This window comes from Helianthus annuus, chromosome 6 (assembly GCF_002127325.2).
Source record: "Helianthus annuus cultivar XRQ/B chromosome 6, HanXRQr2.0-SUNRISE, whole genome shotgun sequence".
Classification (NCBI taxonomy): domain Eukaryota; kingdom Viridiplantae; phylum Streptophyta; class Magnoliopsida; order Asterales; family Asteraceae; genus Helianthus; species Helianthus annuus.
The window spans coordinates 110,828,025-110,842,124 of NC_035438.2; the positions used below are offsets into that span (position 1 = coordinate 110,828,025).

The following is a 14,100-nucleotide window of genomic DNA, read 5'->3' on the forward strand; positions in this document are numbered from 1 at the left end:
ATTAAACTGAGTACGTTTACGCACCAGTTTGCGTATAATTCTCCAGAAAGCGATGTAAAGTTTGAAATTGAACAAGAATTGATATGTGCAAAAGATACACATATTTATACAAGATCCCAAGTATGAAATACAATATTCATCGGCTTGGTATTTGTTTTATGGTCACAGGTGTCACATAATTCTTCAGGAAACAGCTCCGGATAATCCCGAACAACAGGGATATCTTGAATAGACTTACCTTAGCCCTTACCTGCTGTAACATGTGCCAAGAAGGCCACATAGTTCTTTCACAGATACTTCCGAGCTTGAAAACAAGACATAAGCTTGAGGCTACTAGCAGGTTTCTCACCACGAACCTGTAGAATCTCACCAGACGAAAGTGGCACACGAACAATCTTCTCAAAACAAACTACCTCTGCGCGATGCTTGGCTAACCAATCCATACCCACAATAATGTCAAAGCTTCCAAGTTGCATAGGTGTGAGGTCAATAGGAAAGAGATGGTTGTTAAGGTTCAATTGGCAGTTGCGAAGAACAGAATCAAGAACAACGGGTTCACCACTCGCAACTTCGACTGTTAAAGGCTTACCTAGTTTCGTTCTAGACACGCGAAGCAAAGGCTCAAAAGATAACGACACAAAACTCTTATCGGCCCCTGAATCAAAAAGAACAGACGCAGGTTGATTATTAACAAAGAACGTACCGTTCATCACATCATTGTCTACTTGCGCCTCATATGCATTCATGTTGAAAGCTCGTCCACGAGCCGGAGCCTGAACTGGATTCGCATTCACTAATCTTGGACATAGGTTACGGTAGTGGGTCAGATCCCCACAGTTATAACAAGAACCTAGTGGGTAGTGAGGTCGTGCAGCTTGACCTTGTTGCTGAGCAAGAGGCTGAGCAACTTGTTGAGCCGGGTTCTAAGCTACCCGATTCTGATTGACAGGAATGCGGCATGTAGCAGCAAGATGACCAGGTCTTCCACAGTTAGTGCATTGACGGCACTGGTGATGCGGTTGATGATGACCGTTACACTTATTGCACAAAGGTGCATTGCCAAAGTATGGTTTCTTGGTAAGCGGTTGCGCAGGCTGATTTGTCTGTGCGGTAACGACAAAATTTTGGGAAGCCTTCTGCTTCCTAGACCCCTTTGAGGAACCCGCATCCTTACCTTGCTTGTTTTTACCTTTCTTGCTATCCTTCTTGTCAGACTCTTGCTTCTTACCCTTCTTGTCACCCTTCCTGTGCAACTTACCCTTTCGAATCTGCGATTCAGTCAACATTGCAGATAACTCGATTGCCTGACGGACAGTGGTAGGATTACTACCAGTAACGATGTCTTGCACAGAGTCAGGTAGACCATCGATGTACCTCTCGATAGCCTTGTCGAGTGTGGTAGCCATTGTCGGGCAAAGTAAGCTTAACTCCTCATACCTGTCTGTATACGCCCGGTGCTCACCACTTTCTTGCTTCAGATCATCAAATTCCCTCTCCAATTTTCGCAGCTCATGACGAGGACAAAACTCCCTCATCATAAGAGTTCTCAGTTTAGCCCATGTTTGTGCAATATCAACTTCTGCACCACGGTCTCTCATAACCCCGTTCCACCATGTCAAAGCCCTCTTCTGAAATACGCTAGAAGCGAACTCGACCTTCCGGTTCTCAGGACACAGAACATGACGAAATGTACTCTCAATGCTCTCGAACCATTGAAGGAGCCCAGTTGCGCCTTCGGTACCACTGAACTTGAGTGGTTTAGCCGAATTGAAGCTCTTGAAGTTACAATGAGCATTCTGATTGTTGTTGGCTTGGTTCACCTGAGCGATAATGTTTGGGAGTGCGGCAGCCATGTGTTGTGCCAGAATATCTACCATTTCGGCATTGGTTAACGAGTTTTCACGATGAGGAGGCATGCTAAAAAGAGGAAAACATGAGAGGAAACGAGTGAGATGATTAGATGAAAAGAACGAGATGAAACAAAATCAACAAAAGCAAGGATGGTGGTCATTCGTCCATACCACAAAGCAAACAAATGACACACAGTGACTAATCAAAGTAAATGGGTCCATAAATAATGCTTAACGAATACATGCTCGCCTATAAGTGAACACTCACCCCAGGAGTTCCCAGGTAAGAGTGACTGGTCCGATTATGTGGATTTGTACGAACACTCTAGCCTTAGACAGAAAACCTAGGGTACAGTCATTCACCCTTCCAGTTTGCACGTGTTCACACTATTTAGAACCCAAAACTTTGACGAGATTTCGAAAACTTGGAAGGCACAAGGCTAAAAGAATCATTTAAAAACAAATGTTAAAGTTCCAAAATCAAATTGAAAAATCAAAAGGGTTCAAAACCATATAATAAATCATTTGAAAACAAAAGATTGTTTTTCAAAAATCATTTTAGAAAACTGGGTTCTTGTTTTGGTGATCACCTAAGGATAGGTAAAGTGCATGTTTTAAGATCTGAACACAAGACAACTTGTGTTAGGGTCCTAGAAAGGTTATAGTCTAGGTCAAAGACTTACTAATAACCTAATTCCTTATAACCATTGGCTCTGATACCAACTCTTCTGTCACACCCCGACCACGTAAAACATCAAATCATGGCGGAAACGTCAGGGAGTGTTGTATAAACCAATGTTATTTGTAAAACAATGTTTAAGTGAAAAATGTGTTGTAAAAGTAACATGCCTAAACTGAATGGCATAAATAACGCTACGATATGTAATATCATACATGCACTTATATGTAGGAAGTACCAGCGGCGTATCCATCATGCTTGTATTATATTACACGCGTCTCGTTATTCAAGTCACCCAAACAAACAACCAATGTATAATGTTCATGTTTAAGCCAATAGTCAAAAGTCATAGTATAACCCAAGTTAAGCGTAAGTCATGTAATGTGAAAACAATGTACTAAGTATGCTAAGTAAACATACAAAGCAGAAAAGTCATGTAAATCAATGTGCTAGCATGTTAAATGAACATACATAGCAAAAGAAATGTAATGTAAAACAATGTGCTAGCATGTCAAGTAAACACACGTCGCAAAACATAATGAAATCATGTACTATAAGTGTACTAATGAACATAGCAAGCATAAGTTGTGAAAACATGGAAAGCATGAAAGTAACAAGTAGGCACATGTGTTTCACCCCAAAATGTTTGAAAAACAGTAAAAGAGGGGTCTATGTACTCACTTGAGATTTCTCAATAGACTTTAGATATCCACCAAGCAAGCTAGAAGATCACGGATTCAAACGGCACCTAATATAGGTAACTACATTAATAAACGGACCTATCGGAGTATCGGGTAGTACGAGGGTTTGTAAACCAAATAAGTGTGGGAACTTATGTAATATGGTTTAACAAAGCCTACATACTAAAATGAAACCTAGCCTAAGTGCTTTTGACCCGTTACGACCCGTTTAGGTAGCTTATGCCACTTTAACGCGTCGTTTGCGTAAAACGCGTTCGGAATGCCTAACTAGCCCTATGACAAGTAAGATATTCCTCAACATGTTTAATATTGTTGTTAAATCAGTTTAGATACCAAAAATTATGTTACATAGGCTTAAAATGAATTTTAGCGCAAAAAGGGTATTTTGGTAATTTACCTAAGGCATAAGATCTACTTATCATACAACTACTTAAACGATTTGACCATAAGGTATAACCTCGGGAGGTTATTCCCTATACAACTATGTCATAACCCACAGGTCCCAGGATCGAAACCTGGCTCTGATACCAACTTTTCTGTCACACCCCGACCACGTAAAACAACAAAACGTGGCGGAATCGTCGGGGATTGTTGTAACAGAATCATTGTTTCATAACACTTGGAAAAATTGAAATGTTGTTCTATTGATTAAAAGAGTTACAATGTCTTAACAAACAAAGAAGATATAACATAGTTAACTGGTCTTGCATCTTTTAATGTTACTAAGGCCTCGTCCAACCCTACGTGAGCATGCATCAATATCATCATCAAATATCATCAACTATTGAACCTAAAACACATGTGAAAATACGTCAGCATAAAAATGCCGGCGAGTACATAGTTTCTGTGAAAATAGGATTCATGACGGAGGTTTAAGAAAATGTTTAATGAAAACTTGTCATGAATCCACTTTAAGTGTTTGCTTTTATAAAACGTTTGAAAAGCGATAATAAGGTAGATGATATGTAAAAGAGTAATGTAAGGTTAAATGAATAACCAAGTAAAAATGAGTTTGTATAAAATAAGTTGTTTGTAAAACAATGTATTGTGAAAAATATGTTATATGTCTAAACTGAAATGATTTAAACAACGTTGCGATATGTAATATCATACAAACACTTATATATAGGAAGTACCAGCGGCGTATCCACCATGCTTGTATCATATTACACACGCCTGGTTACTTAAATAACTTTACCCAAACAAACCACCAATGTAAAATGTCGATGTTTAAACCAATTTGCCAAATGTATTGAATAATATGTCAAATGTTTATGTCAAAATGTAAATCATGTAATGTATAACTAATGTTAAAAATGTTTATGTGTCAAATGTAAATCATGTAATGTGTAACCAAAATGATATGCATGGCTAGTGAAATGCATCAACTAAACCATAGGTGAAAATGCACAAAATAAAGTATTGAAGTAAAACTTGGTTTAAATCAAAGTTATGTTTTGTGGAAATACATGCTGTACTGATACAAACATCTATGCGGTGTTGTGAAAATGCATACATTCAAGCCTTGAGACAGCAGGATAACCTTAGAGTAAAAGTTATCAAAAGAAATGTTTTCGGATTCGGTCATTCCATCCATCCAAACAAACCTAGGATTTTAGGAAGGGGATTTGTCAAGTTCTATGGTACCACTACCTACTACCGAGCGGCGTGATCAATGTTAATGAATGTATATTGTCCCATTTAAACAAACCAAATGTCATACCAAAATGTAAGCATGTGATGTGATGTGAATGTACTAAGTATGAACAAAATGAACATATAGTGTATGTGATGTGATGTAAAACAATGTACTAGTGTGATGAACATACATAGCACGAAAAGGTAATGTAAATCAAATGTACTAAGTATGCAACAAAGGACATACATAGCAAAAACATAATGAAATCATGTACTAATAGTGTACTAGTGAACATAGCAAGTATATGATATGAAAACATGAAAAGCATGAAAGTAACAAGTAGGCACATGTGTTTCACCCCAAAATGTTTGAAAAACACTAAAAGAGGGGACTATGTACTCACTTGAGGGTGCTTAGAAGTCTTGAACAACAACCAAGCAAAGCTAGAGGGATCACGGAATCAAACGGCACCCTATATAGATAACTACATAAATAAACGGACCTATCGGAGGATCGGGTAGTACGAGGGTTCGTAAACCAAATAATTGTGGGAACTTATGTAATATGGTTTAACAAAGCCTACATACTAAAACGAAACCTATCCTATGTGCTTTTGACCCGTTACGACCCGTTTAGGTAGCTTACGCTACTTTAACGCGTCGTTCGCGTAAAACGCGTTCGGACCGCTTAATTAGTCCTATGACAAGTAAAATATGCCTTAATATGTCTAATATAGTTACCTAATCAGTTTAGATGTCAAAATTTAGGTTACGTTTGCTTAAATTGAATTTATACGTAATAAGGGTATTTTGGTAATTTTCCTAAGGCATATAAACTACCTATCATACAACTACTTAAACGACGTGACCATAAGGTATAACCTTGGAAGGCTATTCCCTATACAACTATGGTCACCTAAAGTATTTGGTCGGATCCCAATGATCGAACAAATGGGTCGGGTTCGAAAGTATAAGCGATTGATTAGATCGCTTACCTTTACGACCCTAAACTAGCACAAATCTAAAAGTGACGAGCTAAACATGCTAGAACATGTTTAGTTAAGTTAGAAAACAGGGTTGGTATCAAAACAAACGGTTTTGATACCCTAGAGTACTTTGGTTACAAAATACGTGAGAAAACGTATTTTGGCCGAAGCTACGACTCGACACTGAGCCTAGATAACGTGGTAATCGGTAGCTATAGTCACTAGGGACTATAACCATCGTGATTATGCTCACGTTATGAAGTTCAAACGAACTTCGTGTTGACCATAAACTGGTCAATGTAGAAATTCAAATGTAGTTTGACTTTAACACTAAAACGAACGAAAAGCATGAAAGAATACTTACAAAAGGTCCCTGCAAGATTTGATCCGATTCACTCTCAGGTAGGAAGCATATACTTCCACTTAGAGAGTATAAAATCAGATCAAATTGTGGGTTTTTGCAAGTGAATGAAGGGGGTATTTATAGGTGTAGTAGAACCGTTAAGATCGTTCATTGAATAACGTGCTTCGATCTAGGCCGAACACCTCGTGCCCTGATGTGCTGAAAGTGGGTTAATTAAAACTAACTAAATTACCCTAATTCTAGACTCTCTAAGCTTTAAATTTATAAAACTAAGACTCTCTAAACCCTAAACCACACGACCGGCAAGTGTACCGATCGATGCAGTATAGCCTAAGGAAGTCCGAGTATCGAACCCAAGAGACTCTAATAAATTACGCTAATGACTCAATCTAGACCTAGACTGACACGGACTCGACTAATTGTTTATTGATTGGGGGGTTTCTAAAAATCCTAAATAAAATATTAAAATAATGCTAGAAAGCTAGACACGAACTCGAACGAAGGGTTTGACCAGTGACGATGAAGACTACCTAGGCTAGACGCAGGCTAAACTCAGAATGGATTCCTATTTGATAATTTTGTGGTGTGGAACCGGGATCTTTTAATGCTAAACCTATTAAGACACCACTAAGTCCCTCAAACACTCTCGAGGCGATTCTAGCGGCACTACCTAGGATGTTAAGCTCACCGGTTTTCTAGATTTCTTTTCCGTCCTCTAGTTTCTTGAAAGTGCTTATGTAAGACGCTCTACTTTGCCGCGCGAACGTCTAAAGCAACTATGGGTTTAATCTTGGCTTAATAGACAATGGGTTGTTAATTCCTTATAACTACACCGAGACCTATTAATATCCTCGAGCCTTTCCGCGACGAGTCTAGCAGCACACTTGATTTTATTAAATTACCGAATATTGTTTCTAAGGTTACTTACATGATTTTCACCCTAAAGGATTAGAGATTTATTATGTGATATAGACACTCACCAAAACCTAAAACCCTAGCCCGACTCTATTCCGTGATAAAGACCGTCACCAGGAGTCGAACGAAGCAATAGACAATAATCAAATAATCACAAGCACGCATACGCACTAAGATAAACAACCATAGCGTTTACAATACAAGAAAGATCCACAACCACGACAAAAACCGAATAAAAATCCAAACTTTATTATGCTATTGTCACAACCTAGGCAGTACGTAAAGTCTAGCCAATAATCATTGTTTTGAAAATCAACACACAAAGTTCATAAACTGAATTCATTGAAATAAAATAAGAAAAATAGTAAACAAGAAGAATCGGTGAAGATGAAACCCGTAAATTTCTTGCTCTTTAAGTTTCCCACTTGAATCAATGATTCCCCAGCCTTGTTCCTTGCAAAAGATCCTCTGATGTCGTCCAATGCTGCTGTGTTTGTCTGATCGTGCGTCTCCTCCCAATTCGTGCGTCTGACTTCTGATCTGATGTTGCTGTCTCGAATGGAATTCCCCCTCGACTGTCTTCGTATCGTAATATATATATTATTATGGCTGCCGCCTCTCACCAAAAAGTGGCGTCCCTTAGTGGGTTGCCAAGCCCAATTAAGTTTGTCCGATCTTTATTGCCTATATTGATGTGCGGCTGCCCTTGTATATATGACCGTCCAAGAATGATATTAATTCCCTGTCTTTTCGTCTCAATATATGGAATTATGACTTCTCCCCAACGAATATTATTTATATGGAATAATATATGCAATTAATATTGATGCCGTATAGATATTCAAATCTAAAAGTGAATTCCTTTTCATTTGTTTCAAAGGCCATGATGACAGCTTGGGCTTTTAATCTGTGGCAGCCCATAATAGATATCATAGAGATAGCAGGCTTGGTCCATTCACGGAAAATAGCTGCAATTTTAATTCGGTTACTGGCGCCTCACTCTGCTCAACTGGCTGGTCATTTCCATATTACTCATTTTTGCTCCATTTGCACCAGGACCTGCCAAAACACAATATAATATAATATAATACTAAAACTAACTAAAAAGAATAAATAACTATACAATAACTATACAATTTACACGGGACAAATATGTGTATTTTACCCCACATCAAATATCCCCACACTTAACCTTTTTTCGTCCCCGAAAAAGAATTATGCATAACGGAATCATAGTCGAAATAATCGTTCGGGACAAAAGCTTAAATTACTTATTAAAAATCGAAACTTGTGTTAGCCGCGATTGCATGTATTTTGATCCTCTTAAACCCAACTCGGTTCCAAGCCCTTATCATGCAATTTAGGTTCAAGTTTGGTCAATCTACCTAGGGTCTCACACTAAAAATTGCAGGCACATCTAATCCCACCTCAAACTTATAGGACAAAGAGAGCGATCACTGGACCAATTCCCAACCGTCTTATATCAAAACCAAGAGAGTTTACAATCAAAATTTTTTTTTCCTTTTTCTTTTTTTTTTCTTTCTTGAGTCTAGACGGTGCTTTTCCAAAACAAGAGGCAGTCCGGCTGTAGAGTCGCTATCCCCAACCACAGACTACATAGAAGTGGCTACTTTCATTTAGTTTCTAGCTCACTTTTTATTCTATTTTTTTCGCATGATCACAAACTCTAACGGTTTTAACTTATAACGGTATCCCTTATGTTATTTTTGGCGGTTTCAATTTCCCCACTTTTCCTAGATGAGAACCCACTAGTAGACCGACAATAGGTATATTAAGATCAAAGGAACCCAGAACCGAATCAGGCCTACCCGCATATCCCAAACTAGACACAAGCTTAATTTTTATTATCTCATATTATTATTATTTGACCCCGAACAAAAATCCGACTTTTCTATCATTTTCCGTTTTTTATTTTGCAAACTTCTTATTCAAAAGACATTTTCTATTTTTTTTTTATTTTTTTTTTGGATTTTTGAAATTTTTTAATTTTTTTTTTGTATTTTCTCATTTTTTATGACTCGACTAACTATACTAACGACACTAAACGATAGTTTCCATCCCCACACTTAAACTTTACATTGCCCTCAATGTAGGATGGAAATCGACTCAAAAAAACTAAAAAATAAATAAGAAATAAAAAAACAAAGACAAATCGGAAAGGACTTAGCTGGTTTAATTCGCAGATGCTCCAAAACTCTCGTCCAATCCAGCTCGATCGTATAGCATTTCATTCGCGATCGGCTTGACTCTAACTGATATACTTGATAAATGCCTGAAATTTGAATAAACAGCTCCAAAATCACCCGAATGGAGATTGAGTACGGGTGGTACATATTCAAACCTGCATAAACAAAAACAAGCAAACACCAAAGCAGTACCGACTCTAAAAAAAATGACTCAATACTACTAAATTAGACTCATGATACAAAATAAAAGACTCAATATACAAACTCTACAAATGGTGCACAACTGTCTACGCACTCATGGAGGATCATATAAGCGCGGCTCACCTCCATACCAACTACTACGGGCTGCAGCACTATCAAACCTATCATTTCCCGCATCTCTCCAAACTCCCTCATATTTCTCACAATCTCTCAACTCGTCATCGGGCGGTTTGAATCTAGATGTTTCATATCGAAATCTATCCCCACACTGAGCCCTGCTCAGTGTCTCTATCCTAGATTCTAACCTCATCAACCTCTCTTCCAACTCTTCATATCTCCTATCAGGTGGATCCCCACACTTGGGTTTTAACACCTTCTCCACACTCGGTTCAGTCACCACCTCTTTCTCGGCACTCTCAACCTTCCCACTCTCCTCCAACAACGCGACCGCTTCGACTCGATCACTCGACCCTCTCGTAGTATTCACCTCGAAAACAACCGACTCGTCGCCCGCTCTAAGTGTAATTGTGCCTAAGAAGACATCTATAAGCGCTTTAGCGGTGTTCAAGAACGGGCGCCCTAAAATCAACGGCACTTTTTCATCAGCCTCCATATCTAGCACTACAAAATCTGCTGGAAAGACAAACCTGTCCACCTTCACTAACAAATTCTCCACTATCCCACGAGGATACTTAACTGACTTATCTGCTAACGAGAGGGTCATACGGGTTGGCTTCAAATCACCAAGGCCTAGTTTTTCATAAAATGAATATGGCATCAAATTTATACTAGCACCAAGGTCTGCCAACGCGTGGTTTTGAACATCACCACCAAACAAACACGGGATCGTGAATATGCCCGGATCAGTGAGTTTCTCAGGAATTTTAGTCAAGATCACTGCAGAACAATCTCCATTCAATGGAGTACTAGAACACTCACCTATCCTATCCTTACGCTTGAGAAAATCCTTAAGGAACTTAGCGTATTTGGGCATGGATCTCAGGGCCTCTATGAACGGAAGATTCACCTTTAGCTGGGTGAACATCGTAAGAAACTTCTCGTATTCCCTAGCGTATTGCTGCTGCTTAGCACGGGCGGGAAACGGAAGACGGGAATAATCAATCACTGGCGGTGGCCTAGCCCTAACTGGCTGCTTCTCTACTTTCTTCTCAACCTGAGGCTCCTTGGTATATGCGGTACTTGCTGGGTCTAGCCTATGTTGCACCTTACCTGGGGCCTCCATCTCTATTTCCTCATCTACCTCAGCGTCACTCTCTAACTCAACACTCTCTCTCGCGACCTCTCCTAGACTCATCCCACTACGAGTAGTGATGGCTTTCACAGAATGGTTAACCGGGTGAGTGGTACCTGAAAACTGACCAGAGGGGGACTCCCTCAACTGCCTAGCTATATCCCCTACTGACCTCTGAAGATCTAAAAGAGTAGACTCTTGATTTTTAAGCTGAAGTTCGTGGTTTCTATTCGTCCGCTCCTGATTTTTCAAGAACGCCTGAGTCTGCGTCATCATCTGAGCGAACATCTCCTCCAACCTGTTCGTACTAACCTCAGGAGCCTTTCCACTGCCTTGACTCTCCTAAGTCAGTCCTCCACTAGCAAACTGCCTACTCGAACCACTATACTGACCACTCTGATATAAATCAGTCCCCCTACTTTGATACTGACTCGATGGAAAACCAGGGGGATCGCCAGAAGGGCGATATCCACTACTACTACCACTACCCTGCCAGCTGGAGTTAAAAAGATTATTATTATTACTAAATTGACCCCTAGACTGACCAGCTATGAACTCAACCTGCTCTAGAGTAAGAGTGGGACAATCGAGCGTGTCGTGACCTCCCCTACAGACCTCACACCTATCAATTCTCTTCTTAATCTCACTCAGCTCTCGCTTCATCTCTTGCCTCAACTCCTCTCTAACTCTCTCGATCATAGCAGCAACTACCGATGGATCCAAGCTAACTTGGTTTACCCCTCGACCGGCCGAGGAGGTACGAACAGGAATGGAAGTCCTGCTGGTAGTGCTGTAATCCATGTCAGAATGGGCAAAACTTTGAAACAAATCGTTACACTCAGCTACTGTCTTCTTGCCCAAAAGTTGCCCTCCTGCTGAAGTATCGAAACGAGCTCTAATCTCAGGAGTAAGACCATTGTAGAATTTTTCAACTAACGCCCAATCAGACAAACCATGCTGCGAACAACGGGAAAGAAGCGTCTGAAAACGCTCCCACGCCAAGTGGTACGGCTCATCAGGCTCCATGCGGAAGGAGTGGATCTGATCACCAAGGCGAGACGCCTTGGCTGGTGGAAAGTACTTGGCTAAGAAAGCATCACGGAGACCTGCCCAAGTGGTGAAAGTGCCTGCGGGCTGAGAATCGAACCAGACGGCTGCGCGTCCAGCGAGTGAGAATGGAAGGATCTGAAGAAATCGAGCATCGAGGTTCACCCCTTCAATGGAGAAGGTGCTGCAAAGACGAGTGATGCGGTTGATGTGAGCGGGTGCATCCTCGTCGTCACGTCCATGAAACTGGCATGAATTGGTGATGGCCGTCATGATGTAGGAAGGAATCTGCCAAGACCTATCATTTGGGATGTTCGGAAGGGTGATAGGAGAATTCGCACCGGTGAAACCAGTGGTCGCCTGCTCATAAACGGTGGGATTCGCCATAGTGAGTGGTGAAGAATTGGATGGAGATGAAGAAGAAGAAGAAGACTAACAACTGACTCGACAAACTAAAACAAAAGTACACAAATAAATCTAGACTCCTACGACTCAACCAAACGAACAAGTAGCACGTAGCACGTATAACGTCAAGCAAGTCCAAACAAAGTAATCAACGCAATCGCCAAGAGTCCCCGGCAACGGCGCCAAAAACTTGATGTGCTGAAAGTGGGTTAATTAAAACTAACTAAATTACCCTAATTCTAGACTCTCTAAGCTTTAAATTTATAAAACTAAGACTCTCTAAACCCTAAACCACACGACCGCCAAGTGTACCGATCGATGCAGTATAGCCTAAGGAAGTCCGAGTATCGAACCCAAGAGACTCTAATAAATTACGCTAATGACTCAATCTAGACCTAGACTGACACGTACTCGACTAATTGTTTATTGATTGGGGGGTTTCTAAAAATCCTAAATAAAATATTAAAATAATGCTAGAAAGCTAGACACGAACTCGAACGAAGGGTTTGACCAGTGACGATGAAGACTACCTAGGCTAGACGCAGGCTAAACTCAGAATGGATTCCTATTTGATAATTTTGTGGTGTGGAACCGGGATCTTTTAATGCTAAACCTATTAAGACACCACTAAGTCCCTCAAACACTCTCGAGGCGATTCTAGCGGCACTACCTAGGATGTTAACCTCACCGGTTTTCTAGATTTCTTTTCCGTCCTCTAGTTTCTTGAAAGTGCTTATGTAAGACGCTCTACTTTGCCGCGCGAACGTCTAAAGCAACTATGGGTTTAATCTTGGCTTAATAGACAATGGGTTGTTAATTCCTTATAACTACACCGAGACCTATTAATATCCTCGAGCCTTTCCGCGACGAGTCTAGCAGCACACTTGATTTTATTAAATTACCGAATATTGTTTCTAAGGTTACTTACATGATTTTCACCCTAAAGGATTAGAGATTTATTATGTGATATAGACACTCACCAAAACCTAAAACCCTAGCCCGACTCTATTCCGTGATAAAGACCGTCACCAGGAGTCGAACGAAGCAATAGACAATAATTAAATAATCACAAGCACGCATACGCACCAAGATAAACAACCATAGCGTTTACAATACAAGAAAGATCCACAACCACGACAAAAACCGAATAAAAATCCAAACTTTATTATGCTATTGTCACAACCTAGGCAGTACGTAAAGTCTAGCCAATAATCATTGTTTTGAAAATCAACACACAAAGTTCATAAACTGAATTCATTGAAATAAAATAAGAAAAATAGTAAACAAGAAGAATCGGTGAAGATGAAACCCGTAAATTTCTTGCTCTTTAAGTTTCCCACTTGAATCAATGATTCCCCAGCCTTGTTCCTTGCAAAAGATCCTCTGATGTCGTCCAATGCTGCTGTGTTTGTCTGATCGTGCGTCTCCTCCCAATTCGTGCGTCTGACTTCTGATCTGATGTTGCTGTCTCGAATGGAATTCCCCCTCGACTGTCTTCGTATCGTAATATATATATTATTATGGCTGCCGCCTCTCACCAAAAAGTGGCGTCCCTTAGTGGGCTGCCAAGCCCAATTAAGTTTGTCCGATCTTTATTGCCTATATTGATGTGCGGCTGCCCTTGTATATATGACCGTCCAAGAATGATATTAATTCCCTGTCTTTTCGTCTCAATATATGGAATTATGACTTCTCCCCAACGAATATTATTTATATGGAATAATATATGCAATTAATATTGATGCCGTATAGATATTCAAATCTAAAAGTGAATTCCTTTTCATTTGTTTCAAAGGCCATGATGACAGCTTGGGCTTTTAATCTATGGCAGCCCATAATAGATATCATAGAGATA

At 40.0% G+C, this 14,100-nt stretch overlaps 1 protein-coding gene across 1 annotated transcript; it reads right to left on the bottom strand.

Annotated features, from left to right (window-relative positions):
• Nucleotides 1–11,135: 11,135 nt before the first annotated feature.
• LOC110906359 lies at nt 11,136–12,227 on the bottom strand. Its single transcript, XM_022151505.1, has one exon. The coding sequence runs from the start codon at nt 12,225–12,227 to the stop codon at nt 11,136–11,138; it is 1,092 nt and encodes a 363-aa protein (XP_022007197.1).
• Nucleotides 12,228–14,100: the final 1,873 nt, after the last annotated feature.